The 24,929-nt window shown below is 62.5% G+C and overlaps 2 protein-coding genes across 6 annotated transcripts in view; one reads left to right on the forward strand and one right to left on the reverse strand.

The window, feature by feature from the left end:
- Window positions 216–15,715, forward strand: PANK4 (pantothenate kinase 4). Of its 5 annotated transcripts, none has more exons than XM_018060476.1 (19): window positions 216–387; window positions 4,207–4,289; window positions 4,496–4,710; window positions 5,116–5,299; window positions 5,638–5,730; window positions 6,073–6,226; window positions 6,312–6,493; window positions 7,012–7,093; window positions 7,747–7,847; window positions 9,926–10,081; window positions 10,795–10,907; window positions 11,143–11,230; window positions 12,032–12,183; window positions 13,191–13,246; window positions 13,373–13,422; window positions 13,830–13,934; window positions 14,268–14,368; window positions 14,479–14,547; window positions 15,153–15,715. In XM_018060476.1, exons 1-19 carry the CDS (start codon window positions 264–266, stop codon window positions 15,364–15,366), a joined length of 2,322 nt encoding a protein of 773 aa, XP_017915965.1. In that variant the 5' UTR covers window positions 216–263; the 3' UTR covers window positions 15,367–15,715. The 5 variants fall into 5 exon arrangements, 4 of the variants coding, with proteins under 4 accessions (XP_017915965.1, XP_017915963.1, XP_017915964.1 ...); XR_001919300.1 differs by having other exon boundaries at window positions 272–1,234; window positions 13,864–13,934; window positions 15,153–15,447; XM_018060474.1 differs by having other exon boundaries at window positions 272–1,234.
- The window catches only part of PLCH2 (phospholipase C eta 2), a 64,964-nt gene continuing 57,982 nt past the window's right edge, over window positions 17,948–24,929 (reverse strand). Inside the window, exons 18-23 of the mRNA XM_018060479.1 lie at window positions 24,666–24,790; window positions 24,504–24,588; window positions 23,999–24,145; window positions 23,553–23,632; window positions 21,182–21,479; window positions 17,948–19,713 (exon numbers count right to left, since the gene is read on the reverse strand). Of these exons, the coding sequence (XP_017915968.1) occupies window positions 18,428–19,713; window positions 21,182–21,479; window positions 23,553–23,632; window positions 23,999–24,145; window positions 24,504–24,588; window positions 24,666–24,790 (2,021 nt within the window). The 3' untranslated portion in view covers window positions 17,948–18,427. The remainder of the gene's footprint in view (window positions 19,714–21,181; window positions 21,480–23,552; window positions 23,633–23,998; window positions 24,146–24,503; window positions 24,589–24,665; window positions 24,791–24,929) is intronic.

Consider the following 24,929-nt stretch of genomic DNA (forward strand, 5'->3'; position numbering starts at 1 on the left):
GTGAGCAGCCGGCTAGCTCAGTGAAAGAACGAAGACGACGACAGCCCAGAGGTTCTGCGTTCAGTTGCCTCGCTGTCTTCGCTCTTAAGACCCGCGCCCGCCCGCCTGTGTCCTCCCTCCAGCCTTCACTTCGGCGGCAGCGGCGGAAGGGGCGGGGCCGGCGAGGACGCTCATTAGCATAATCTATGCGCGGGTGGCGTTTAGCAGTCAAATATATGCGCATATATCTCCATGGCTGATGAGGCTGGCCGGGCACTTTCAAAATGGCGGAGTGTGGAGCGAGCGGCAGCGGGAGCAGCGGGGACAGCCTGGACAAGAGCATCACGCTCCCCCCCGACGAGATCTTCCGCAACCTGGAGAACGCCAAGCGCTTCGCCATAGACATAGGTCGCCGCGGGCTGGCACAGGGAGCAGGGCGGCGTGGGCAGGCGTGGGCGCGGGCGGCTGGGCCGGCAGGCCGGGGTGGCGGCACGGACGAAGGGCGGGGCGCTGGCCGCTGGTGCCGCACGGCCTGTCGGGCCTTGTGGTCTGCGGCGGCCGGCGCGTACAGCCTATCGGTCCTTGTAGTCTGTGGGCTGCCAGCGCGCGCGCGCTTGCCGCCGCGACCGGACTGCAGCTCCCAGCAGGCGCCGAGTGGCCGGAGCAGGGCATGCCGGGGCTCGCAGTTCTGAGGGAGAAGCAGCCGGGCGGCCGCTCTGGCACTCTGCCTCGGACACGGGGTGGGGTGGGGTTCGGCCGCCTCGCGGGGCGTCTCCCCGCTGGCGGGAGATCTGGGACCCAGTATCTGGGGCCAGGGTTTTGGAGGACCCGCCCCCACGGGGCCCTCTTCCCTCCCCAACTCGCTGACGCCTGCCGACGACCGATTTCTTAGATATGGTCGCTGAGGCGCGGAGACTCGGCTGGTCAGTGGCCAGTCCGAGCTTCAGCCTGAGCGCCCGGGACCCCCACGCGCCTGGCCAGGCATGGCCGCGCTGTAAACGCTGGGACGGACTTTGCGATTCTCCCCGGAGGGGTTCGGTCGCCCCGCCCCCCGTCTTTGGGAGTCCCTGGAATCAGGGGCTTGGGTGGGGGGCGTCCAGGGAAGTGGGGAGCGCCTTGAGTCCCAACCTGCAAAGCGCGAGGCCGGGCGGAGCCTGCCAGAGGGCGGGCATGGGCAGCTCTGTGAGCGGGAGCTCGTCCTCCTTGGGGGAGACTTGCCAGAACGGTGCCCTGCTGGACGTTGGGCTGGAAGACGGTGAGCGGAGGCACAGCCTGGGGGCTCGAGTGAGCCCTACCGCTGTCCTCTGAACCCTTCTCACTCCGGAGGTGACCCCAATCCACTGGCCCTGTGCTCTGAGCTTCTAGACTTGGTGCTGCTGCCCCAGCTCTGGGAGTTCTGCTCCAGCCAGTCTGCACCTAACTGGTTTCTGAAATGCTCCCAAAAAGTTCCTGGCCACAAGTCTTACCTCGATTGTTTGGTGTGGCCCCAGCTTGTCTCTGTGAAGGGAGGAGTGCCTGCCTGTCCTCCCTAATCAAGGTTCCTTGGCAGACCCAAAGGGATGTTTCCAGTGTTTGTATTTATTTCCTCTCTGAAATCCGCCATTCCCGCCCCCCTGCCTCCGGTCCGGGCCCTCTTTGTCTGGAAAGGACATGTTTGTTGCTAGTAAGGACTGACTTTTACTAGTGCAGCTAGCTGGTGAAGGACCACTTGGGCAGTGGTCCTCAACCAGGAATCTGCAAAGCCAGAGTGCTTGTCAGTGTTCGGTTTACAAGCAGGCTCTCCCTTTTGTCTCCCCTCCCCAAGCCTCTCCGTCCAGGAGGGCTCAGCTGCAGGGTCCTCAGAGAGCCCCTTCCTCTCTGGTGGGGCACCCCCATCTGCTGGTGGAGTCCCTGCTTCAAAAGGCTCAGGGAGGCTTTATCAACACATACTTGAAGCTGATTTGAAGCCATGTTTTTGTTTTGTTTTTAGTTTTGGCTGCACTCAGTCTGTGTTGCACGGACTTTCTCTAGTTGCAGGCATGGTGACTTTCCTTGTTCCAGAGCATGGGCTCTGGGGTGCTCAGGCTTCAGTAGTTAGTTGCAGCTCACTGCAGAGGGCCAGCTCAGTCATGGTGGCTCACGGGCTGAGTTGCTCTTTGGCACATGGGGTCTTCCCAGACCAGGGACCGAACCTGTGTCTCCTAGACGTGGATTCTTATCCACTGTGCCACCAGGGAAGCTCTGACTCCAGGTTTCTCCTGGGCAGGGGGAGGGTTCCTTGGGTGAAGTGGAAGGGGCCGCAGGGTGGGAATGTGCACAGCAGTGTCCTGCACCCCTGGATGCCTAGAGAGGAGGGACTGCCGCACGCCAGGCCCCCAGGGATCTGGATGAACAGGTCTTGGCTCAGGTTCCTCTCATCAGTCAGGATGCTATGGGCCCCAAGGGCGGGGGGCGGGAGGCCTGGAGAGCCCACGGTGTCCACCAGAGAGCACAGTGCTGTGTGGGTGTACCTGGTCACTGCCCTTGTCTGGTGTGGCGTGTGGAGCCGGGGGGAGGACAGTTGACGTGCACTCTAACCCCAGGGGACCTGAGAGCAGACAGGATCTGGTCCCCGCAGGCTCCTGCATGCTGCCCTGTCTGGGCTCAGACAGAGCAAAGGCTGCGCCCACACTGCTGACCCCTTCTGCTGCTCAGCGGGGCTGGGTGACAAGTCTGGGCAGGGCCAGGCTTCTCCCACTTGGTGCACATGATGTGCAGTGCACAGAACCCAGCTCACCAAGCCCCAGGGCCCTCCACAAACCATCACAGTCATGGTCGTGATTTGTAGCTGACCTGGAGAACACACCATCTGCAGTTGGATTTCTGTGACCAGAGTGTTTGTTCATAGTAACTTCTGATGAGCTTGTCAAATAGATCTTCATCCCTTTGCGTTTGCTGGTGTGTGTGGGGTTTTTTTGGCCACGCCACACGGCATGTAGTATCTTAGTTCCCCAATCAGGAATCGACTGAACCAGGTTGGAGCAGTCTTAACCACTGGACCTCCAGGGAGGTCCTGTATTGCCTCTTTTTAGGAAAGGATTTGTTCACAGAGGTGAATCCGGCAACAGGCATTTCAGTGAAAGGTGCTGCAGGCCAAGCTGGGATTGGGGGCAGGCAAAAAGGGATAAGGAGGCTTAAAGCCAAGTTCTGTCTTAAGCTCATGGCCTCGGGATGGGAGCAAGCCCAGGACAGTGGATTCAGTAACTGGATGTGGGCCCCTCCGTGCCTGATGAGGCTGGCTCACAGGATGTCTCTGGAGGCCCTGTCCCCGCTGCCATGCGAGCAGCTCGGACCAGGACAGTGTGCTTGGTCTCAGAAATGGGGCTTTGACTTTTATTACCTGGGAGAGCCGTGGCCCTCGGGTACAGAGGCGTTTCCAGATGCGTGTTGTGACTTGAGTGTTTCCTGTATGCTCCCTTGGTGTTGTGTCACAAAACAATGGTTGTTGATGATTTTAACCTTCCTCTCACGATGAGGGCTTCCTCCTCATTTTTGTCGGGGCTTCTGAGAAGCAGTTTGTTCCGGAGTCGCTTTGCAGAGCTGAGCCTTTGCCTCTCTCTACTCTGTGTGTGGTTGGCTGCTCTCACAGCCCTGCATCACCTGGAGCCTCCCTGATGCCTCCTCTCTGACTCTGGAAAGGACCACTCTGGGCATCTCTTTAACGTGCCCAAAGGCCTCATCTGCTTCCTGATGCTGCGTTGTCGGTTACGTGCTGGGGTGTGCGAGCCCTGCTGCCGATCTCCCCAGGAGCCCAGGCCTCCGGCCGTTGTTCCCGGGACCCTTCCTTCCGTGCTCCTGGTGAAAACAGCTCCTCCCCCACCTGGCTACCCTGAGAAATGCTCCTTTTAGCGCCTCCTCCACCGCTTCTCCCTGGACTGTCAAGTGTGCCGAATTTTCCTAAACCACCAGCAGTCACCGAGGTCACCCAGAAGCAGCCCTGTCTCTTTGCTCCTCGAGGAGAGACAGACAGTTTCCACTAAAGCTGGGCTCCGAGGAAGAACAGACCTTTCTTTTCAAGGAAGGCAAAGGATTGGGGTCTCACAGTTCACTCCCTTCCTCTGTTTGGTGCCCTGCAGGCTTTTCAAGTTCAAGTAGCACCAAACACCTCGTGGGCAGGACCCGGGTCTGGCAGAGGAGGGCCTGTGGAGGGGCAGCCTCAGGTCCCTTCCAGCCGCTCCTGAATCTGCCACGTCCGTGTCTCCCCCGCAGGCGGGTCACTGACCAAGCTGGCCTACTACTCCACCGTGCAGCACAAAGTCGCCAAGGTGCGGTCCTTCGACCACTCGGGCAAGGTGAGCTCTGGGAGAGGCCTGGGCAGGCCCTTGCACTGCTGAATGCTGACACCCTTCTGTGCCTCCTAGCTTAGCTCCCCTTCTGCCCCCGCTCATGCCCCTGGCTCCCACCTGCGTTGGCACTGCTGTGGGTGCTTGGGGCTGGGTCTCAGCGTTGCCCCCTCCCCAAGGCAGTGCACACACACGGTCCCCCAACTTCTCCCCAGGACACAGAGCAGGACCACGAGCCACCCTATGAGATCTCCGTCCAAGAGGAGGTAACCGCCAGGCTGCACTTTGTAAAGTTCGAAAACACCTACATAGAAGCCTGCCTGGACTTCATTAAAGACCACCTCGTCAACACTGAGACCAAGGTCATCCAGGCGACTGGGGGTGGGGCATACAAGTTCAAAGACCTCATCGAAGAAAAGCTACAGTTGAAGTAAGTGTGGACCTTGGGATGGGGTGCAATGAGAGCTCAGAGGCTGGTTGGCCTCGGCTCACGGGTTGGGCTCTGAAGTAGTGACCGCAGTGGCCCAGCTGCTATACACCCCCTCCTCCCTGCTCTGGGGATTCCTGAGGCCCCATAACCACAGTGAGATTTTGGGGAGCTACCAGGGGGCCATGGGTCTGAGCTCAGGCTCTGGGCCAGCTGCAGCGGGATTTGGGTGGCCAAACGTCAGGAAGGGAACTGCACGGGGCGGGGCGAGGGCTGAAAGGAAGAGAGGGGAACCCTGAGACCGAGTCTGCCTGCTCCAGTGGTGACATGAGGCTCCCTGGCCCACTGGATGGAGGCTCTGCGGTCCATGGGCACACCAGCTCCAGTGAGCGGGCCCTTCGTTCTCAGGGTTGACAAGGAGGATGTGATGACCTGCCTGATCAAGGGCTGCAACTTTGTGCTGAAGAACATCCCACACGAAGCCTTCGTGTACCAGAAAGACTCCGACCCTGAGTTCCGGTTTCAGACGAACCACCCCAACATCTTCCCATATCTCCTGGTCAACATCGGCTCAGGGGTCTCTATCGTGAAGGTTTGGCCTGGCTTGTGGAAGAGGGTGGGGCTTCCACAGTGGCATGTCGAGCCCTGGCTGTGTGTCAGAGCTGTGCTGGGCACAGGGACACGGGCATACTTGGGCCTGGCTCTGGTATTCATGGGCCACAGGCAGAGTGCTGGACACTGGCTGGCTGTGGGGAGGTGGCAGCTCTGCTTCCACCACGAGCACCTGCCAAGCATCCCTAGAGTTGGCCTCCAAGAGGGCTGTCACCTGGGTAGGGGATACCCTGAGTCGCCACGTCCACTGGCCTCAGGACCTGCTGGCCAGTGGCTGGGGGCCTGCTTGCTGACGCGCCTGCCCTTGTTCTGCACCAGGTGGAGACGGAGGACAGGTTCGAGTGGATTGGCGGCAGCTCCATAGGGGGCGGCACCTTCTGGGGGCTTGGGGCTCTGCTCACCAAGACGAAGGTATTTCGGCTACTGGGGTTGGATGCTTCTGGCTCCAGTTCCCTCCGGAGAGGGCTGAGGCTGTGGGGTTAGGGCCTGTGCTTGGTGAGGGTTGTGTGCAAGTGGCTCTCCCCTTAGTCTCTTCCTGTTACTTAGTCTCAGGAGGATGGGCATCTGAGTGGCCACAGCATCACCCGGCTGGGTGCTCCAAAGAGGATGCCCACCTCCCCCTGCCCTGCCCCCCCAGGGCCATGTCTTGAGATGGCCCCGGTTGGCGGCTGGCATCTTTCATATGCTGTGGGGCTGGCAGGGGAGCTCCCCCAGCTTGCGGTCCCTGACAGCCCCATCTGCTCTGTCCCCCAGAAGTTTGATGAGTTGCTACAGCTGGCCTCCAGAGGCCAGCACACGAATGTGGACATGCTGGTTCAGGACATCTATGGAGGGGCCCACGAGACCCTGGGGCTAAGCGGCAACCTCATCGCCAGCAGCTTCGGGAAGTCTGCCACCGCGGACCAAGGTACTGGCCCCGCGCCTGCTCTCACTCACCGTGGCGCACAGCGCCCGCCCGGCTGCCTGCCCAGCGCGCTGCTTCCGTCCCCCAGAGTTCTCCAAGGAGGACATGGCCAAGAGCCTGCTGCACATGATCAGCAATGACATCGGGCAGCTCGCCTGCCTCTACGCCAGGCTCCACTGCCTGGACCGTGTGTACTTCGGCGGCTTTTTCATCCGCGGTCATCCAGTCACCATGCGCACCATCACCTACAGCATCAACTTCTTCTCCAAGGTAACAGGCTCCGCTGCCTTCCCGGCTCTGCCCACCCTCAGCCCAGCCTCCCCTCTATCGTGTCTAAAACTAGCAGGCCTGAGGGGAGGGGGCAGCGAGGCAGGACTAGAAACTGAGTGCCCCAAACCCTGGCCCCCAGCCCCTTCCCACCCTCTAGCTTTGGGCGTCCTGTGCTTGGGACACCGTGGCTGCCTCAGTTTGGCGTGTTGCTAAGGGTGAGGTCCAGGGACTGCCTCTCACTGAGAGCTCTGGGTGAGCTTTGAGGCTGGGGCACTATGGGGGCACGGCATACCTGGTGAGCACAGGAAACTGGGTGGCTGTCTGTTTTTGTGGAAGATGCTCCACACGCTCTAGGTGGTGGGCTTTTAAATTCCATGTGTGCGTACAGTCCTGGGGGCCAGTGCACTGTGGGTAGCCTTCACCGTGTTGGGAGGGAGGCCTCCTGCCTCAGGTGGATGTATGTTCTTGGGCCAAGTGCTGCATGTGCGAGGCTGGCTTCAGGGGTGTTTCTATGGCAGGGGGAGGTCCAGGCGCTGTTCCTGAGGCACGAAGGCTACCTGGGCGCCATCGGAGCCTTTCTCAAAGGAGCCGAGCAAGACAGTGAGTGCAGCCCAGCTATGGGTCCTGGCCCGTGTCCGGCAATGCCAGAAGGGGAGGTTTTGGGGAGGCTGTAAGTGGGATGTGGGGGCTTCATGGGCCCCTCCCAGTAGTGGCAGGAACCTTTCCTGTGATCGCTGAGGAGCCAGTGGAAACCAACTCACGTGGATGCCATGTAATCAGCCCACAGGGTCCTCGTGCATGGCGGGCTTCATGCAGAGGCTCCACACACCTGACGTTGGCCCTCCTGCACCCTTTGGCCCCTTGCCACCATCTCTCCAGCTGTTGAGATGTGCTTCCGGTCTGTCCTTTTTGAAGGACACGTGAAGGAATCGCAGGTGTGATTCTGTCCCCAGAAGCGCAGGGTAGGCTTCTTTGGGATCAGCGCCAATCAGAGTGGCATGGGCTGACCCTCACTGTGTCCTTGAGTCCAGTTTCTTATGTGAAATAAGATAACCAGGGAGACCTTTCAGAAGCTTGGAAAGGTCTCAGTGATTATCTTGCCAGGTCTCTGAGCCCATGAGAAATAGCACAACAGAACAGCCTGGTGCCAGGGAGACCTTCAGTGGCTGGTCCTCCCAGCTGTGGCCCAGCCACCCCCGGCTTGTAGCTTGCTGAGCTGCTCACCCCCTGATGCTGGGTCTCTTGTCCTGCAGACCCAAACCAGTACAGCTGGGGAGAAAACTACGCCGGCAGCTCTGGGCTCATGAGCTCATCGCCCGAGCTCTGCCCCACCCAGCGGGCAAGGAGCGGCACTGTGAGTACGGAGTCAGGGGCCTTGGGTCCCACATGCACCACCTCTGTGGACTCTCGGTGGTCCCCCAAGAGAGGCCCTGTGTTGCTGCAGCCAGGCTCAATCCTGCCCCTTCCTAGTGCAAGCCGGTCTCAAACCACATACTCTGGGGGTTGAAGAGTGATGTTTGTACCTGTAGCTGACTTTCCTCCTTCCTTCTATAACGTCTCAGCTTTTTCAGACATTTAGCTGGAGCTCCAGAGCCATGCAGTCCATCCCGTGTTTGCAGAGCAAAGATAAAGTTTAGGGAGGCTGGGGATCTCTCCCCAGAGCTCTGGCCCGTTTACAGCACAATCAAGTGAAAACCCAGCGGGGCCCCTTCTCTTAGGTCATATTCTCTGCATGACAGTTCCACGGCAGTCCCGGGTGTGCAGAGCTTGCTGTCCTTGGGAAATACTGCCTGTCGCTCAGTCTTCCCTTGGGCTGAGGCCTATGGAGCTGATGTGGAGTGGGGCTTCCAGGTGGGACTGGGTGGTCCCACATGGCCCACCCGGGCCCAGGGCACTGTTTGAACGCTGTTGCTGGCTTGTTGACAGCACATCCCAAATAGCCCAGGAGCGGTTGTGAGAACCACGTGGGGCAGGAGGACAGGTCAAGCCTGCAGGAGCCGGGTCTGGGCACATGGGTCGGGGCGCCCCCTTCAGGTCAAGCCTGTGGGCTGTTTGGAGGGAAGATTGCTTTTCAGTTGTGGATGCAGTTTCTAAAAAGTTGGCATAAACGTGGTGAGAATGTGCTCATCCACGTCCCTCTCCTGGGGGAACCCCCACACGCGGCAGCCCCGGTTCCCAGGCAAGGCCTGTGCTCCACACTGCGTCCTTCACACCCAGCCCAGCCATGCAGGGTAGCTGGGTCCTTTCTGAGCTCAGGTGCCTTGGGCAGGGGTGGTGAGGCCCAGGCCTGGTCAGAGCTGTGACTGATTTTCAGAGGAAGGCCCAACATCCTCCAGGCCCCGTTTCTGATTCTCGGAGGGCGGGCAGTGCAGATCCCAGCTCTCCAGGTTGCAAAACTAAATGGGCAGGTGGGAAGGCTAGAAACCCTTCAGCCAGCCCTGACATGCACACAGTCACCCTCCAGGACCTGCGCCCATCTGGTGTGCTGGGCTCCCTGCAGCCTTGCGGGTGGGAGTGGGTATCCCCACTGTGTCCTGGAGCCGCTTCTCTGAGTATCCGTAGCCTAGATGAGGTCCAGCTCAGATCTGAGCTCCCACCCATCAGGGAGGTGGGGGTGCCCTTGCAGGCCGGCCCAGCTGGAGGCCACCACCTTTAATCCCCTTGGGAACACAGCAGCTTTTACTCTGCTGGTGTTCAGGGGCATCCTCGAAACCAGTCCTTCCCTCATGGGGTGACTCTTCTCATCCCGACTGTCCCTGGCTCCAAGCGCACCTGCTGCCGCAACCCACTAGTGGGCCGGTCAGAAGCGCTCCTCGGGGGCAGCTCCCTGGAGGGTTGTGGGAGCACCTGGCGGGGGAGCCTGAGCTCTTGTGGCCTCCGAATGGCTGCCCGCCCCAGTTCTCATCTGAGGTCAGGGCCGAGTACATGGAACCCTTTATTCCCATGACACTGGCCTCAGCCTCAAGTGTCCAGGCCCTCTCAGAGCATGGTGGGAGCAGTGGCTTGGCACTGGGGCCTCGGGAGGGGGCAGTGTGTCCTTGCTGGAGAACTGGCTCTAGGCAGGAGCTGCAGGACGGGCCCCCTGGGCAGGGAGTGGGGACGGTGGCAGTGGCACCCCCAGTAGGAGAGGTGAGGACGAGACAGGTGGCTGTGTGCACAGGGTCCTGAACTTAGAGCACAGCACATGGGGTGCAGCAGGAAGACAGAGGGTGTCCAGGAGGTCAGGGTGTCAGGCTCAGGCCCGACAAGTGGAGGGGACACCCACCTGAGAGAGGACATGAGGGGCCCAGAGATGGGGGGAACGGGGCTGTCCACTTACCACGGGACAGCTTCCCTTTGTGCAGAGAAGCCGGTTCTTGAACTTGCAGGAGCGGGGTTTGATTTTTCTGAAAAGACACGGCTGATGGACCTACCTGCTTCTCATCCTTCCAGTTCGACTTGCTGGAAATGGACCGGTTGGAGAGGCCACTGGTCAACCTGCCTCTCCTTCTGGACCCATCCTCCTATGTGCCCGACACGGTCGACCTCACGGACGATGCCCTGGCCCGCAAGTACTGGCTCACCTGCTTCGAGGAGGCCCTGGATGGGGTGAGGACCAGAGCAGGTAGGGTGGGGGTGGGATGAGGGATAGGGACGGAGCTGAACATCCCCCCAGGAGTAAGACATCCAACCATCAGGAAAGGTGACTGTGGGCCTTTGAACATGGCCATCTCTGAATACCTCGGGTTCCCAAGGGGTCACGAGAGGCAAGGTGAAGGACAGAGACTTTTCCAGGAGCCATTTATTTGCGGCATTGTTTATAGTTCAAAAACGTGGCTCTGCGTTGTATCTGGTTGGGACACGGTGTCAGCGAAGTTCATCCTCTTGGGCTCGTCTGGCAGCCCATGTTTCCTGAGAAGGCAGGCAGGTTGCAGAGGCACAGGAGCAGCAAGGGCTGGACCCAGGACCTAGGCTAGTCACATCTCAAGGCCACAGAGCCCCTCTAGGAGCACTTCTTTCTCCATGGAGCCCCTGAGAGAGGCCCATGGGATCTGTCCTCAGAGTGAGGGTCCCACCCTGCCCACACAGACTCTGAAGATGGTCCAGAATTGCCTATCCCCTTGGCCAGATGGGAGCTGGTGGCTGGTGGGCCCCGGGGATCGTATCGGAGGACATGAACATGAGCTTTGGGTCAGGGCAGTGGCAACCCCGTTTCCAAATGGCAGGGGAAGCCCCCAGTGGCTGCCATGGCAGGCCGGTGAGCCTGCCATCCATGGGCTTGGGGCTACCCTAAGCACCACTGGCCACCCTGTCCTTGATAGGTCGTAAAACGTGCTGTGGCAAGCCAACCAGGCTCTGTGGACGCAGCCGAGAGGGCCGAGAAGTTCCGGCAGAAGTACTGGAACAAGCTGCAGACACTGCGGCACCAGCCCTTGTGAGTGGCCCCTGCACCCGCCCAGGCCAGGTTCCGGAAGCTGGGTGCCCTTCCCCCACGCTTGGGGGCCCTAAGCATAGCCCGGTGCCTACTCAGCCTCACCACCCACTGGCTTCCTGGGCTTCTCCTATTGTCATCTGACACCTTGAGGATGTCTCTGAGGGTGGAGGGCATGATGGGCAGGTACTTGGCTGTCCAGCCCACTCAGCCACCTTCCACCTGGCTCTGTCCCCAGTGCTTATGGGACCCTGACTGTGCGCAGCCTCCTGGACACAAGAGAGCACTGTCTGAATGAGTTTAACTTCCCAGACCCCTATTCCAAGGTAAGCACTCCCTTCTCGTGGGTGAGTGGGTACATGCTTGTGGGGAGGTGCGGAGTCCTGGCAACAGGCTGCACCCTAGAGTCGCCCTGGTAAGGCCTCATCCCCTAGAAGCCCTGGGTGGCCTGTCAGCAGCATCAGCTGTGGATTGATCACAGGCAGCATGGTGACCGCCTAAGCAGAGCAGAGTTGTAGGTCTGACAAGCAGCTGGTATGGGTGTGGGCGATGGTGCCTCCTGAGGTCAGTCCGGACGCTCAGAGTTGGTTCCTGAGGATGTCTGTCCTGCTGACAAGCCTCCCAGGGCCTGGCGGGCGACCTGGAGGCCTCCTTGGGCTCTTTGACCAGGAGGCCACATGCCCAGGAGCAGTGGGCGGCCCCAGAGCAGTGGGAGGGGTCAAGGGCCAGCATGACACACCGGCTTCTGCCCCCCACCCCTCCCCAGCGCACGGGTCTGGGACAGGATCTAGGTGCTGAGGGTTTCATGGTCAGATCAGCAGTGCCCATGAGGATCTGGGCCCCCGCCCTGGCTCTTCTCTGCTCTGCCCTGCCCTTGGCCATGGCACGGTCACCCCTGGGCCTCAGCCCTCAGGGTGCAGTTGAAACCTGCACCAACACCAGCGCCCCTGGCTCTTCTCACCCCCATTGTTGTGAGTCAGTGCCATTTTTAAACTAACATGGCCTGGGTTTGTTTGGTCTCCTGTCCTCTAGGGCAGGCCCACGGTTGGTGGTATTCCTGCAGGTCCCAGCAAGGTGCAGGGGGCTGGGAGAGGCTGGCCCGTGTCTTCACGCGCGTCTCCCCGCAGGTGAAGCAGAAGGACAATGGTGTGGCGCTGAAGTGTTTCCAGAGGGTGGTCAGTGCCCTGGACGCATTGGACTGGGAGGAAAGGCAGCTGGCCTTGGTGAAGGGGCTGCTGGCTGGCAACGTCTTTGACTGGGGCGCAAAAGCTGTCTCTGAGTAGGTGCCTCCCCCCCCGGCCTGTCCCGCCCCCTCTTTCCAGCTCAGGCTCAGAGCCGTAGTCCCTCAGCACCATGTGGCCCTGGGTGGCCCCAACCCCTGCCTCAGCTGGCTCAGCTTGGTCCACCAGCAGTGGGTCTCAGCAGATGGGGTACAGCTCAAGCCCTGCTGGACACCTGTGGCCTCAGGAGTGGACGGGACAGGCACGGGGGTCAGCCTTCCCATCCATAGGAGAGCAGGCGTGGGGGTTTTTTCAGTGGGAAACTCCACATTTGCAGTGGCCATGTAGAGTAGGTGGAGGTGGTACGGAGTGTGTGGAGGAAGCACGTCCCTCACCAAGTTCAGCAGCCCTGGGTCACGGGGTGTGCCTCCCAGGACCCCCATCCCCCATTCACTGCCTTCCCTGGGCTCACCTCCATCTCTGCAGAAGTGTCACTGCCATGCAGGGGCCTCACCCGGTCCAACCGTGGGTGCTGCTGGACCCGGGCTCCTTGGAGAGCTGCTGCCTCCCTCCGTGCCCACATCCCTGCCACCCCTTGGGTGACGCTGGTGGCCGGCACTGCTCAGGGCCTGGTCTACGGCCACAGCACGGAGGTTCCTGTACCACCTCCCTCTCCCCAGCAGACGCGGCAGCAGTGATGGTGACCGTGCGCTCATCCAGCTCGGGGCCACGGGCAGCCAGGGCTGAGGTCGGGGCTAAAATCAGGAAGCTGAGGTCGGGGGCCTGACGTCAGGGAGCTGAGGTCTGGGGCCTAAGGTCAGGGAGGCTGAGGTTGGGGGTCTGAGGGCCAGGGCTGAGTTCTGGGTCTAAGATCAGGAAGCTGAGGTCTGGGGCCTAAGGTCAGGAAGCTGAGGTCTGGGCTAAGATCAGGGAGGCTGAGGTCAGGGGCTAAGATCAGGGAGGAGCTGAGGTCAGAGGCTACAGTCAGGGAGCTGAGATTGGGGGCTGAGGTCAGGGCTAAGCTAAGGTCTGGACTTTGGGTGACTGTGTCTTCCTCCCTGTGCAGTGTCCTTGAGTCTGACCCGCAGTTTGGGTTCGAGGAGGCAAAAAAGAAGCTGCAAGGTAGGGGCACCTGGGACTCGCCTCTGGTCCGGGGACTCGGGTGAGAGTAGCGGGGGCCACGCGTCCCAACCAAGCCAGGGGCAGGTGAGAAACGGGCAGTGGGTGACCTCGTCCCTGTTCCCACAGAGCGGCCCTGGCTCGTGGACTCCTATGGCAAATGGCTGCAGAGACTGAAGGTACACGGAGCTGCCACACCTCTGTCCTGTGCCCTCGGGGCCTGGGGGCAGGGGGCTGAGCAGGGTTCACAGGACGGGAGGCAGTGCAGGGGATGGGCATAGAGCTGCCCAGGGTGGGGACCCGGGGTAAGCCAAGGGCTCCCTAGAGTCTCCCCCAACCCCCAAGCTGGGAGTACAAGGTGACTTCCCTGCTCCAAGCCTGACTCCCACAGGACAGACATCAGGTCGCTGGCCTCAGCTCAGAGGTCCTTCAGGCCAGCTGTTCTAGAAGAGGCTGGGGCTGCCCCATGCCCCCGGCGCTGGCAGACCTGGCAGCCCTTGCCCGGCCGTGGGGAGTGGACTGTGGAGGTGTCTGGAACGCTTGGACGCGCCTGTTCCCAACTGAACGTCCTGGTTTTGTCTTACAGGGGCCCCCTCACAAATGTGCCTTAATTTTCGCAGATAACAGTGGAGTAGACGTCATTTTGGGAGTCTTCCCCTTTGTCAGGGAGCTTCTCTCTAGAGGGACGGAGGTGAGTGTAGGGGCCACGCGGCAGGACCCTTGCCCTGCGCGCCTGCGCCCGGTGGGGTTGGCGTTGCCCTGGGCTCCTCCGTGCGCAGGTAGGTGCCAGGGAGGCGGCGGCATGGCGGGAGGAGAGGAAGAGACCCCATGTGTCGGGTTCCAGGGCTTATGTCAGCCTGACCTTGGTCAGCCTGACCTGAGAGCTGTCCAGGCCGTGAGAGGTCACCAGAAGCCATGCTCTTGGCCAGCAGCACCCCCGGGGTGGGGGGTGCGGGACGGGCAGGTGAGCCCAGGCTGGCCCGGCACCATCATGGTTGCTAAAGAGCTGGGCGTCCTGCCACAGGTCATCCTGGCGTGCAACTCGGGACCCGCCTTGAACGACGTGACCTACAGCGAGTCCCTCATTGTGGCTGAGCGCATTGCAGCCATGGACCCCGTCATCCAGTAAGCTGGGTGGGAGGCTGGGCCCGGCACCCCGAGGGGGCAGAGGCAGGGGTGCAGTGGGGCAGCTTCCTGGGGCGTCACCTCACAGTGCCAACCCCTATGCTCGGCAGCTCGGCGCTCAGAGAAGAGAGGCTCCTGCTGGTGCAGACAGGCTCCAGCTCCCCATGCCTGGACCTCAGGTAGGTGGCCCTCCACTCCCAGGCCCCCTGGGCTCGGCAGAAGTCAGCAGGGCCAGCCACAGCCCGGTGGCAGGGGACCTGGGAGGGTGGGCGGAGAGGGCAGGGGCCCTTTGTCCCCCTGTAAGTGGCGGGGCCGTCTCCCCACCGGGGGTAGTCACCCTCGGATAATCAGTTCATGGCTGTAGGGCTCTCCCTCCAGGGCTCCTAGAAGGTGGCACCACCCATGTAAAGGTGACATGTCTGGGCTCTGGGTGTCAGCCTCTCCGTCTCTTCTTGTGACGCCTCTCAAGTGTCGACTTCATCCCTCCCTGGGTGGGGGGAACAATAAAACCCTATGTAAATAGAACAGCATCACGAGGGCCCAGTTTTCAGGACAAGCCACCTTGTAGAAATGAAAGTGCAGCTGCCGCGGGTCCCTGAAGCCTTGATCCCCAGGTCTTGGGAGGGTGGCTGCCTGGCTGGTTGTCTGGGGAGCAGTCTGGACTCAGGGCCCACAAAGTTGGTGGGCTCAGGGTCACTGCCTTTGGCAGGAGGCGGGGTGTGACTCAGTGCAGGGCTCGAGGCCCCTGCCTTCACCTCACTCACTGCCTCCTTCCTCCCCAAAGCCGCCTGGACAAGGGGCTGGCCGTGCTGGTACGGGAGCGTGGTGCCGACCTGGTGGTCATCGAGGGCATGGGCCGTGCTGTCCACACCAACTACCACGCGGCGCTGTGTTGCGAGAGCCTCAAGCTGGCTGTCATCAAGAACTCCTGGCTGGCCGAGCGGCTGGGCGGCCAGCTCTTCAGCGTCATCTTCAAGTATGAGGTCCCAGCTGAGTGAGGCGCAGCCCCTGGGCTGCTCTGCTGGTCACGCGTCAGGAATGTATTTCGACTGCAACAGGGAACCGTGTTCAAATCAAAATATTTATATTGTGCTTCAGTGACTCGGAGCTGGGTGCGCCGGGGTGGGCCCAGTGCACATGGCCTTGGGCTCAGTGTTCCTTTAATGCTGCCGTGTTCGTGGTGGAAGACACAACTTTTGTCCCATGAGACATTCGTATTGGAATCTATTTAACTGTTAAATAATCTTTTATATATATATACATATATATATATAAATATATATACATATCCGCCTCTGACAGGATGCCAAGGTCGGGGCACAGCAAATAGAGTTTCCAGAGTGAGAACGGAGCGCCTCTGCCTTTGCTGTTTCCTGTGACAGGGGCCCATCTACCCTCCTAGGAAGCCTGGCAATGGGGTCTCTCCCTAGGTGGCCTCTAGAGTGTCTGGAGAAGACCTCCCCCCACGCCTGCCCTCCATGGCTCCAGGGACAGACTGGGCTCTGAGCAGCTCTCCTGACTCAAGAGCCTGCTGAGAGGAGGCCCTGGCTTCGAGGACCCTCGAGGGCCCTTGGGCTTGGTGATGGGTCCGTTCTCCTGCTCAGAGCACCTCTGACCACGTGGGCATCCGGGCTCAGAGCCCTGCCCAGCTCTGAGGGGTACTCCTCTCCCTCCGGACCCATCCCTCAGGCTGCGCCAGACATGAGCTGCAGATGGGTCGCTGCAGAAGTGGGTGTGGAGGGGCTGCGAGGCTGCCTGCCTGTGCCAGGGTCTCAGGAGTGAAGAGTTACGTGAGGCCCTGCTGCCAAGGCTCCGGCCTCAGAACAACCCTCTGCACTGGGAAGGACCAACTGCCCAGCACCCAGGGTGGCTGGAGAACCCAGCAACATGAAGACAGGTGGGATGAGGAAGGCCAGGGAGGCTGTCCCTGCAGGGACCAGATCCCGGTCCTCTTTCCCCGAGACCCCCTCACACCTTTGCTGCTGGGCCTGGGGAGCCGGGGCGCTGTGCCCCATTCCAGGAGCCTCAGCTCTGTGGTCTGGGACCTACACCGAACCCCAAGGTGTGTGACGTGTCTTACACCTCAGCAGCCACCCCGGGTGACCTGAGTCTGGCCCTGCCTCTGGGTGCTCCTCAGAGCTCTTAACTGGGTCAGCAGAGAAGGGCCAGCTTTCCTGTGAGTGGCCGCCAGGGGGAGCAGAGCGCCCAGCCAGGCCTGCCCACTGTGTGGTCCCTGAGAGGCCCTTTCCTCCAGGGCTCCCCCACCTCCACCCCAACACTCCCCTCAACCCCTGGCACGGCTCAGCTTCTTGTGGCTACCTTTGTGAGGTCTGCCCTGGCCCCTCTTCTGCCCAGGCCACTCCTTGTCTTCCCCTTCTCCCTGGTGGGAGGGCAGCACTGTCCTAGCTGGTCTGGGGCTCCCTGTGCAGAGGGCACCCAGCCCAGACACCCAGCAGGGCTCCAGGAGTCTGATCAGAGCCCCATTTGGCCCGGGTCATGACCCCTCACAGGTCTTTCCACCTGTCCAGCTGGGCCCCGGAGCATCACTGGACAGGCCAGGGCAGCCTGAGGGGCTGCACAGTGAGGGCTTCAGGGCTCTGAGCACCTGCCCCGCCCATTGCTCCTCCTGCGACCCCCATTCCCTTTCTCAGCTGGAGCAGAAGGCCCTGGGCCTTCGAGAGCCCAGGGCAGCCTCTGGAAGTTAACTGGCCACAGAGGCAGCACCCACTTGGGGCTGAACAAGCCCCACAGATTGCCCAAGCTATGTCCCTCATGTCCACACCACCACTGTTCCAGAGACCCTGGGAGCCCAGATGCCCTGCCTTGGAGCCCCCTGCCTCCCGAGGCTGGGCTCCAGCTCCACAGGCTGAGTCCCTCTGACCAACCAGAGGATGGAGGCAGCCTTGCCAGTTCCCCAGGGGCCTGGTAGGGCCTGGGGGGAGGAAAGTGGAGCCAGTACAGCTGCCCACCCCCAGGCCTTTGCTGAATGTGGGCAAGTGACCAGCACAGGTTCTTGGGGCCTACGGAGGGACATGGCAAGAGAACACCCACCCCAGGTCATCCACACCCACCAGCACCCAGCCTTTCAGACATTGTTCCTGGCACTCATGGCCTCCAGGGCCTCAGCCCAGACCACAGAGCTGGTCCTGGTGCGGGCCCGTGGCCTCCTGAAGCTGAGCCTGGGCGGGGCCGCCCCAGTACCCCAGGAGCACTGTCCCTTGCAGAGGGGCTTAGAGTGGCCCCTAACACCTCAGCTGGCTCCTGTGCCAGCCAGATTCTCAGCAGGAAGAGTGGACAGACGTCCTTAGGACCCTGCTAGCTCCCCAGCTTCTCCAGGGAGGGGCAGTCCTGGAAGCGTGTGCTCAGAACTTCTCTGGGGGCCTCAGTCCGGGGTCCCCGGCAGAGCCAGCGTCTGCCCCCGAGAAGACAAGCAGGGCTTGGGTGGGGGGGCAGGCTACAGGGTAGTTGGGGTTGTGGCCCTGGCCCTGGGCAAAGTCCAGCCAAACCATCCATGGACAGAGGTAAGGGAACAGGAACACTGGGTATGTGGCCAGAGAGGGAGTGAGCCAGGAGCCCACGTGGGCAAGCACGGATGTGTTTATTGGAGCTGTGTTCAGGAGTTTACAAGCGTATACAACGTCCCGTACAGAGCAGGGTTTGTGCAGAGCCAGCCAGCAGTCTGTGGGGACGGCCATGCTCTGGTCACCCTGGGTGCCTGACAAGCACACCAGGCCTGGCACAGCAGGACCCGGCAGACGCGTGCCCGCACACGCCACACGGCTGAGTCTGGGAACAGTGGGGACACGGCACCATTTTCATATTGTAGAAGCTTTTGTCTCTAAAAAATTTAAATATCCCTCTATATGTACGTAAATCTTAAAAGGTCATAGAACCTTTACCTGGTCCTGGGACAGGGGTCCCTTCCTCCCTGGGAGGAGGGGCGGGGGCTAAAGGGCACAGCCACACCAGGGACAGGCGGGCAGCCTCCCATCCTGAGCAAACACTGGCCTGCCAAGGCCCGGACTGCAGTGGGGGGGTGCCGGTGGGCACCCGGGCTGGTCAGAATCGGAGCAGAAGGCCGGTGGCGGCAGCACCTAAGGGCTGGTGGGTGGCGCCCTTGGAAGGGGCCAGCACATCCCCACAACCCTCTTGGCCCACAGAGCAGGCACCCTCAGGGGTGCCCCGCTCCTCCTCCGGGGGCCCCTGTGGACCCCGCAGCCTCTGCTGCCGCTCCTGAGCTTGGCGAGCCCGGCTGGCGATGGCGCGCACACGGCTCTGGCTGCGGGAGGAGGAGCGCCGCAGGAAGGCCGGGGCGCCCGCCACCCCGTCCCCAGTGGGGCCCAGGCTGGTAGGCGACGTGATGTCCCCAGCCTGCTGGAACCCCGTGAGCCAGCGCAGCTGCTCCGTCAGGGCATCCGGCCGCGCCCTCTGCCTGGCCGGCCTCTCTCCAGCCAGGCCCAGGCCACAGCTCAGGCTTTCCACGCGGGGAGCGAAGTCGTCCGCAGTCAGGTCTCCGAGGCTCTTAGACTTGGCAGCCACAGTGCAGTCCGGGAGGCCTGCCAAGTGGAGGCGGTGCCAGGGTGGCCCCAGGGCCAGGGGCAGGGGCTGCAGCCCATCCAGCCCCACAGGCAGCTGGCCAGCAGTCCGCAGGTTGGGGTTGGATTTGCTCTTGGTCACAGCAGGTGGGTCCAGGCAGGCAACTGGGGCCAAGCAGGGCCGCAGGGGCAGACGTCCTGCCAGGGTCCCTGGGAGGTTGTCGCAGCCCAGCCCCAGGCCCAGGCCCGGCAGGGCGAGCTCGATGACCGTGTCACTGGACGACAGGCTGGAGGATGAGGACACGCTGCCGCGGTGGCTGCCTGGCTCCAGCCGCTGCCATAGCCGGTCCCCGCCAGTGGCGTCCAATGACACGGCGGGGCAGGGCCTGGCCAGGGGCCACTGTCCACCCAGAGACTCCAAGGGCACCTGCCCCTCGCTCTTGGCCCTTCTGGGCACGTGGCCCAGAGCCCGGGGGTGGCCCTTGCCTTCTATATGGCCGCTGGGGGCCCCTTTGCAGGCCCCAGCAGGGCCCCCAGTGCTGCATGCCCACTGCCTGCTTCCCGGGGCTGGCTCAGCACTCGCTTGGCTCCCTGTCCGGAGCTGGAAGGGCCTGGGAGCGTCCAGAGCCACCCTTGGGGGGCTCGCCGAGTGGGCGCCGGGCCCTGCAGAGCACTGGGGCCCTCCAGGGGCATGGCTGGGGGGAGTTGCCCCTGGCCGTAGGGGCCCGGGACCCAGGGCTGGCTCCTCGGCAATGGTTTCCAGGCTGCACAGCGAGGAGACCGACCTCTGCATGGAGAAGGGGCGGGGCTCTGTGGGGGAGAGGGAGAGGCCTGTGTTGGGGGTGGCCCGGGGCTGCATGCCCACAGGATGCCCGCACTCAGGCCCCTCCACATGCATACAGCTGCCCCCACGCCCCCCTCCCTCCAGCCCACCCTCTGGTTCTACTGCTGCTGGGGAAGGAACTGGGTTCTATGCCCATAGGCAGGGGCCTCCCAAGGCCAGGGCAGCAGGGCACACTGGGGCCGGGCCCTGTTACCTGGCACTCAGCTGCTCTCAGTTCCTAACTAGGGAGGCAGCGTGGGGACAGAAAGAACAGGGTGGTCAGCAGGTGTGGGGCTGGCCATGGACACAGGAGGGGAGGCTGGGCAAGTGCAGGAGGGAGGCTCAGCTTCTAACACACCCTCCCCAGGTTGGGTCCACTCCCTGTGACCAGGGGCCACAAACAGGTCTGTCATGACCACCCCTGAGGGCAGGGGCAAGGGGAAGGTCCAAAGCAGAGCTGCTCACACATGTGTCCCCGTCCCCAGGGCTGAGGGTCACCTGCAATCTTCTCCCCTCATATTTTGCAAGCTGAAGCCCTGGTGTCAAGGCTCCAAGCCCCTTCCAGGAGCCCAGGCCAGTCTTCCCAGAGGACTGCAGTGCAGGCCAGGGCTGGGGAGAGGCAGGAGAAAGGCCTGGAAACTGCCCCTGGGTCCTGGCAGTCAGGCCAAGGAGGGAGGCTCGGCCTGGCACTGGAGCTAGTCTCCAGAGGCCATGCTTGGGCCTCCAGGTCTCGGCAAGCAGGGCCCAGCTCAGACTCCCCAGTCCCCACCCTGGGGTCACTTCCCAACCTCAGAGGTGTCAGGCCCACAGGGCACATCGTAGGCACACAGGGAGCTGGGGGCAGCGGGGCCCACGGGACCAGCTGATGCAGCACAGAGAGCACACGAAGGCCACAGTTCTGGACATGGAAGCACAGCGGGACGCTGGCCAGGCCATGCGGGACGGGGCGGGGCCAGCACGGGGACGCTGCCAAGGAGCATCCGGTCTTACCGGTGGAGAACACGGGGGATTTACTTCTAATCTCCTCCAGCTTTTGAATGAACAAGGCGTTCATCTCCCTCTGCAGGGCCCCAGCCTGCCTGCGGGCACCCTCGGGACAGCGGGTGGCCCCCTCGGGGCTGCCCGGGCTGCTGGAGTCCGAGGACACGGAGCCGCTGCCGCCCGGCCCAGGCTGCCAGGCCCTGGAGCCCTTGGGGGCCCCTCTGCTTCTCCCAGGGGCAGCGTGGGGAGCCCCCAGTGAGTCCTCCCAGGCACGGGGCTGCTGGCTGATGGCCGAGTGCCCACCCTCTGGCCCCGGGCTGGGCAGCCACCCCCTGCGCAGGCCCTCGGTATCCTCACCGGCACAGGAGCCCACCACACACTTCATGCAGGTGGCAGCCATCCCGGCAGGCCCGGGGCCTGCGGGCACCCGCGGGGGCCGCTCCTGCTCTGGACTCCTCTCTGCCGGCGCCTTACCTCGGGGGCTGCGGCTGCCTGGCTCCTCCCGGGTTGGGGCCTCCGGGGTGGGGCCAGGGCTGGAAGGTGCCACATCGCCAGCCTCCCCCTCAGAGCCCGTGTCCTGCAGGCCCAGGACCAGCTCTGGGAAGGCCTTGCGGCCTGGCTTCTGACTCTTGGTCGGGGCACTGGCTGTGCGCCGCAGGAGCCGCTGGCTAACGGAGGGCCGGGGCAGGGGCCGCCCAGCAGCATGACTGTCCAGGGAGCCGGGCTTTGGGCCTCGGAGGAACAGGCCTTTTAGGCCCAGAGCCTGCTTGACCTGCAAGAGAAGGAGACACATAGGGGAGAGCCAGACACTGGGGGCTGGAGACTGCCCAGCCCCGTCCAGCTGAGCTCCACAGGGTGCAGCCCGAGGAACCAGCTCGTTTTGGGGCACCACTCGGGGCCGAGCCTAAGGAGGAGGATCTCAAGGGCGTCTCTACCAGGGTCAGCGGCGGCTGCATCTGTGGCCTCAACCCAGCCTGCACAGGGTGGAGTGAGTGGAAGCTGGCGGAGGGGCTGCAGGTCTCAGGGCAAGTGTCCCAGGAAGGGCTGGAGGGTCTCCTAAGCAGAGACCTGGGCTCCAGCCTTGTGCCCACTGCACATTGCACCCCTCCAGCCCTTGGCCCCCAGCTCTGAGGGCAGGCTGGCACAGGGCTGGTGCAGAGAGTGCAGCGGAGTGAGAACCCAATGGAGCAGCCCCGGTCCCATTCACCCACCCCAAGCATTGTGGCCGAGGCAGCAAGCACAGCCAGGTGCAGCCCCGTGCTCTCGCCCAGTCCCCTGCCCAGCCCACTGCCTGGAGGTGCTGCCTCTTCCAGAAGGCCTTTCCGGGATCCTACCAGGCCATGCTTCCAGCCTTAGCCTGCTCTCTGGTCACGGGGCCTCAGGAGCAGGGCCCACACTCGTTTGGTGCCCCATGAACCAATGCTGGCCCAGGGCCCTCTCGGGTAGCCGAGCCCAGGAAGTCCCTGCAAGGCCTCTCCCCGTAGCTCCCTGCCTGGAGAGGGCAGCCAGGGTCCCCAGGACCAGCTGGCAAGTGTCTCAGTCAACACCAGAGAGGCCGACTGGGTCCTCGCATGCAGAGACCCTGCAAACAGTCACGGTGCCCACGACACAGGGCACTTCAGGGTGGACGTGTTAGTGGCCAGCACTTGAATCAGCTGCCTGATTCAAGATCCCAAATCCAGAGCAATTTGGTCAGAGTTGGCGAGAAAGTCATTTAGAGGAAGGTCCAGAATTCAAGCTCAGAGCTCCTGGTCCCTGGGGCCTCTCCCCTCCTCCCTGCCCCCAGCACGGGGCATCGAGGCACAGAGAGATCACAGGGGCACACAGGCAGTGGGGGGGGGGGGGGCGGCGGGGGGAGGGCGGTGCACACAGAAGGAGGGGGAGGGAAGAGCACAGGCGCCAGGAGGGCCAGCAGCTAGAGGACCTAGGGAGGGGCAGGAAGAGATGGGCCGGACCTTGGGGCAGACACACGGGAGGCCTGGCTGAAGTCCTGGACCTACCTCGTAAATGCTGCTCTGTGCCTGAGGATGGCCCAGGGGACCCAGAACCACATCCCAACCCACATCACATGAGCTGACAGTCTGCAAAATGCTATCAGGAATCACAGATGCTAACGGGGTGGCCTGAACATGCAGGTGGGGGCGGGCAGGCCACGCCGCCCCCGCGCTGGGGTACCTTCGAGCTCCTAACAGAGCTGTGCTTCTAAAAGTAGACTTTGGACACACAGAAGCCCACTGCAAGACCAAAGAGACAGAGTGAGGCCGTGAGACACCAACAGCAGGCGTGCAGCGAGGAGACGGAGACACAGGACAGACAGGGCGACCATGGGTGCACGATGGAGCTGCGAGGCCTGCGGGGCCCCCGCCAGCACCCGGGGCCGAGGAGCGAGGCAGGAGAGAGATGGTTAGTGCTGGGAGACGCGCGGACCCCCATGTGTGCCTGACAGACCACCTCCTACAGCCCCGCTGGGCCCTGGACACAGAACCGAGGACCCCTGGGCTCTGCACATTGGGGAAGTGGGAGCAGACCCTCTCCTGGGGTAAATGTGCTGGGGTGAGGGGAAGACAGGGGGCAAAGCCAGGCAGACGCCTTCAAGGACGGACAGAGAACCAGGGGCCCCAAGCAGTAGAGGAGGACTCAGGGAAGATGGGAGGGACCAAGGGTGCCTGGGAAGGACCACGTGTGTCTCGGAGGTAGGGCTGGCGGAGGTGCATCAGGAGCCCCGCCAACCCCTTCCTGGATGGAGGCACAGGCCCATCAAGATATCCACCAGGGACAGGGATGGAGGGGGTAGGGTGGGGCTGGTATGCCCCTTACGACAAGTGACCTTGTAGGTGGCACTCACCTTACCACTGATGTCACTGACGGCCACATGGACAAAGATAGAGGCCTCTTCCATCCCCTCCAGGTACACGTGCCGATAGCCTGAAACAGCAGGGGGCATGCTCACCCCAGCCTCACACTCTACTTAAAGGTCCCGAGGCCCTGATTACAACCCACAAGCCGGGTCCTGGGGACTCTGCTTCTTTCAGGAAGCCTCCCAGGACTGCCTCAGCTGCAAGGATCTTTTCCTCCTCTGGGAGCTGAGGTTAGAGCTCCCCTCCCCCATCCAGCCACACAGTGCTGTGGCCTTGAACTCTCCTCCTCAGTGCTCTCGGTGTCCCCAGGCCCAGGCTAGGCAGGAGCCAACTCGCCCCCTCCTAGAGGCCTCTGCTGGCCCTCAGGGGACTCACAATAGGGGCACTGGCCCCAGGCTCTGCCCTCCCCCACCCTCACTGGCCCCCTGCGCACCTGGCATCATGCTGCTGAAGGCCAGCGTCCTTTGGCCGATGAAATCACGCCCAATGGGGTCGTGGTCCCAGACGAGGAATCGCACTAGCGCTATCTCGGGCATGTGCACCGTGAACACCAGGGTCTCCTCCCACATGGGGTTGAATCCTGGAGGCCACCAGGAGGAGGTGTCTGTCACCTCTGTCCCAACCCCACCTCTCAGGCAGGCCATCCCCAACACAGCTCCAACCCAGAGGCCACCTGGACCCACACCCTCCCCCAGCAGCTTCTCCTGGGCTGGCTGCTGGCACAGAGAAGCAACGCTGGAAGGCCAGGTGGCTGTCACTGGGCTCCCCATCGAGAGGGCAGCCTGGGCAGTTATGTGAGTTACAGGCTGCAGCCCTTGACCTTCCTTACCTGGTCAGACCAGCATCACCAGCACAGGAGCTGTGATGGGCCTAGGGGCACAGACTGGCCTCCGGGTGCCCACGCCCCTCCTGCACCCCCACCCCACCCACATGCTCACCGTTGTCATCCACCACTCGGGTCTGCTCCTTGTTACAGTCCACCGGGAGCCCGATGACCTCCACCTCCACGAAGGGGTCGATGATCTGGACACAGGGCAGAGTAGCACCGCGGGCCAGGCCAACAGCCAGGCCCTCCCACCTGCCCAGGCCCTCCTGCCTACCTCCCCTCTGTCCCCCAGCATCGAGTCCCGTGGCTTGGGCAGCTGCTGACCACTGATGATCCGCAGCACCAGCTGCTTCTTGAGCTGCCCAGGCAGGGGATCCTCAGAGTTAGGGTTGAAGATGCCTGTGGGGGGCCAGGGTAAGAGGATGAGCAGGCAGGGTGAGCTCTCCACCGGCTCTCTGGGGCAGCCCCAAGGCACCCACCCCCACCTCTCCCCAGCCGACCGGACGGAGTCCCAGGTGCAGGAGGGGGAGGGGAGGCA

The sequence above is a fragment of the Capra hircus genome, chromosome 16 (genome assembly GCF_001704415.2).
Source record: "Capra hircus breed San Clemente chromosome 16, ASM170441v1, whole genome shotgun sequence".
In the NCBI taxonomy this organism is placed as follows: Eukaryota; Metazoa; Chordata; class Mammalia; order Artiodactyla; family Bovidae; genus Capra; species Capra hircus.

Excerpts from the sequence above, each read along its gene's own strand:
- PANK4 (XM_018060474.1), top strand. The coding sequence starts at position 874 with ATGGTCGCTGAGGCGCGGAGACTCGGCTGGTCAGTGGCCAGTCCGAGC. Across the intron at positions 10,908-11,142 it reads ACACTGCGGCACCAGCCCTT|TGCTTATGGGACCCTGACTG; the intron begins GTGAGTGGCCCC and ends CTCTGTCCCCAG. Across the intron at positions 11,231-12,031 it reads TCCCAGACCCCTATTCCAAG|GTGAAGCAGAAGGACAATGG; the intron begins GTAAGCACTCCC and ends GTCTCCCCGCAG.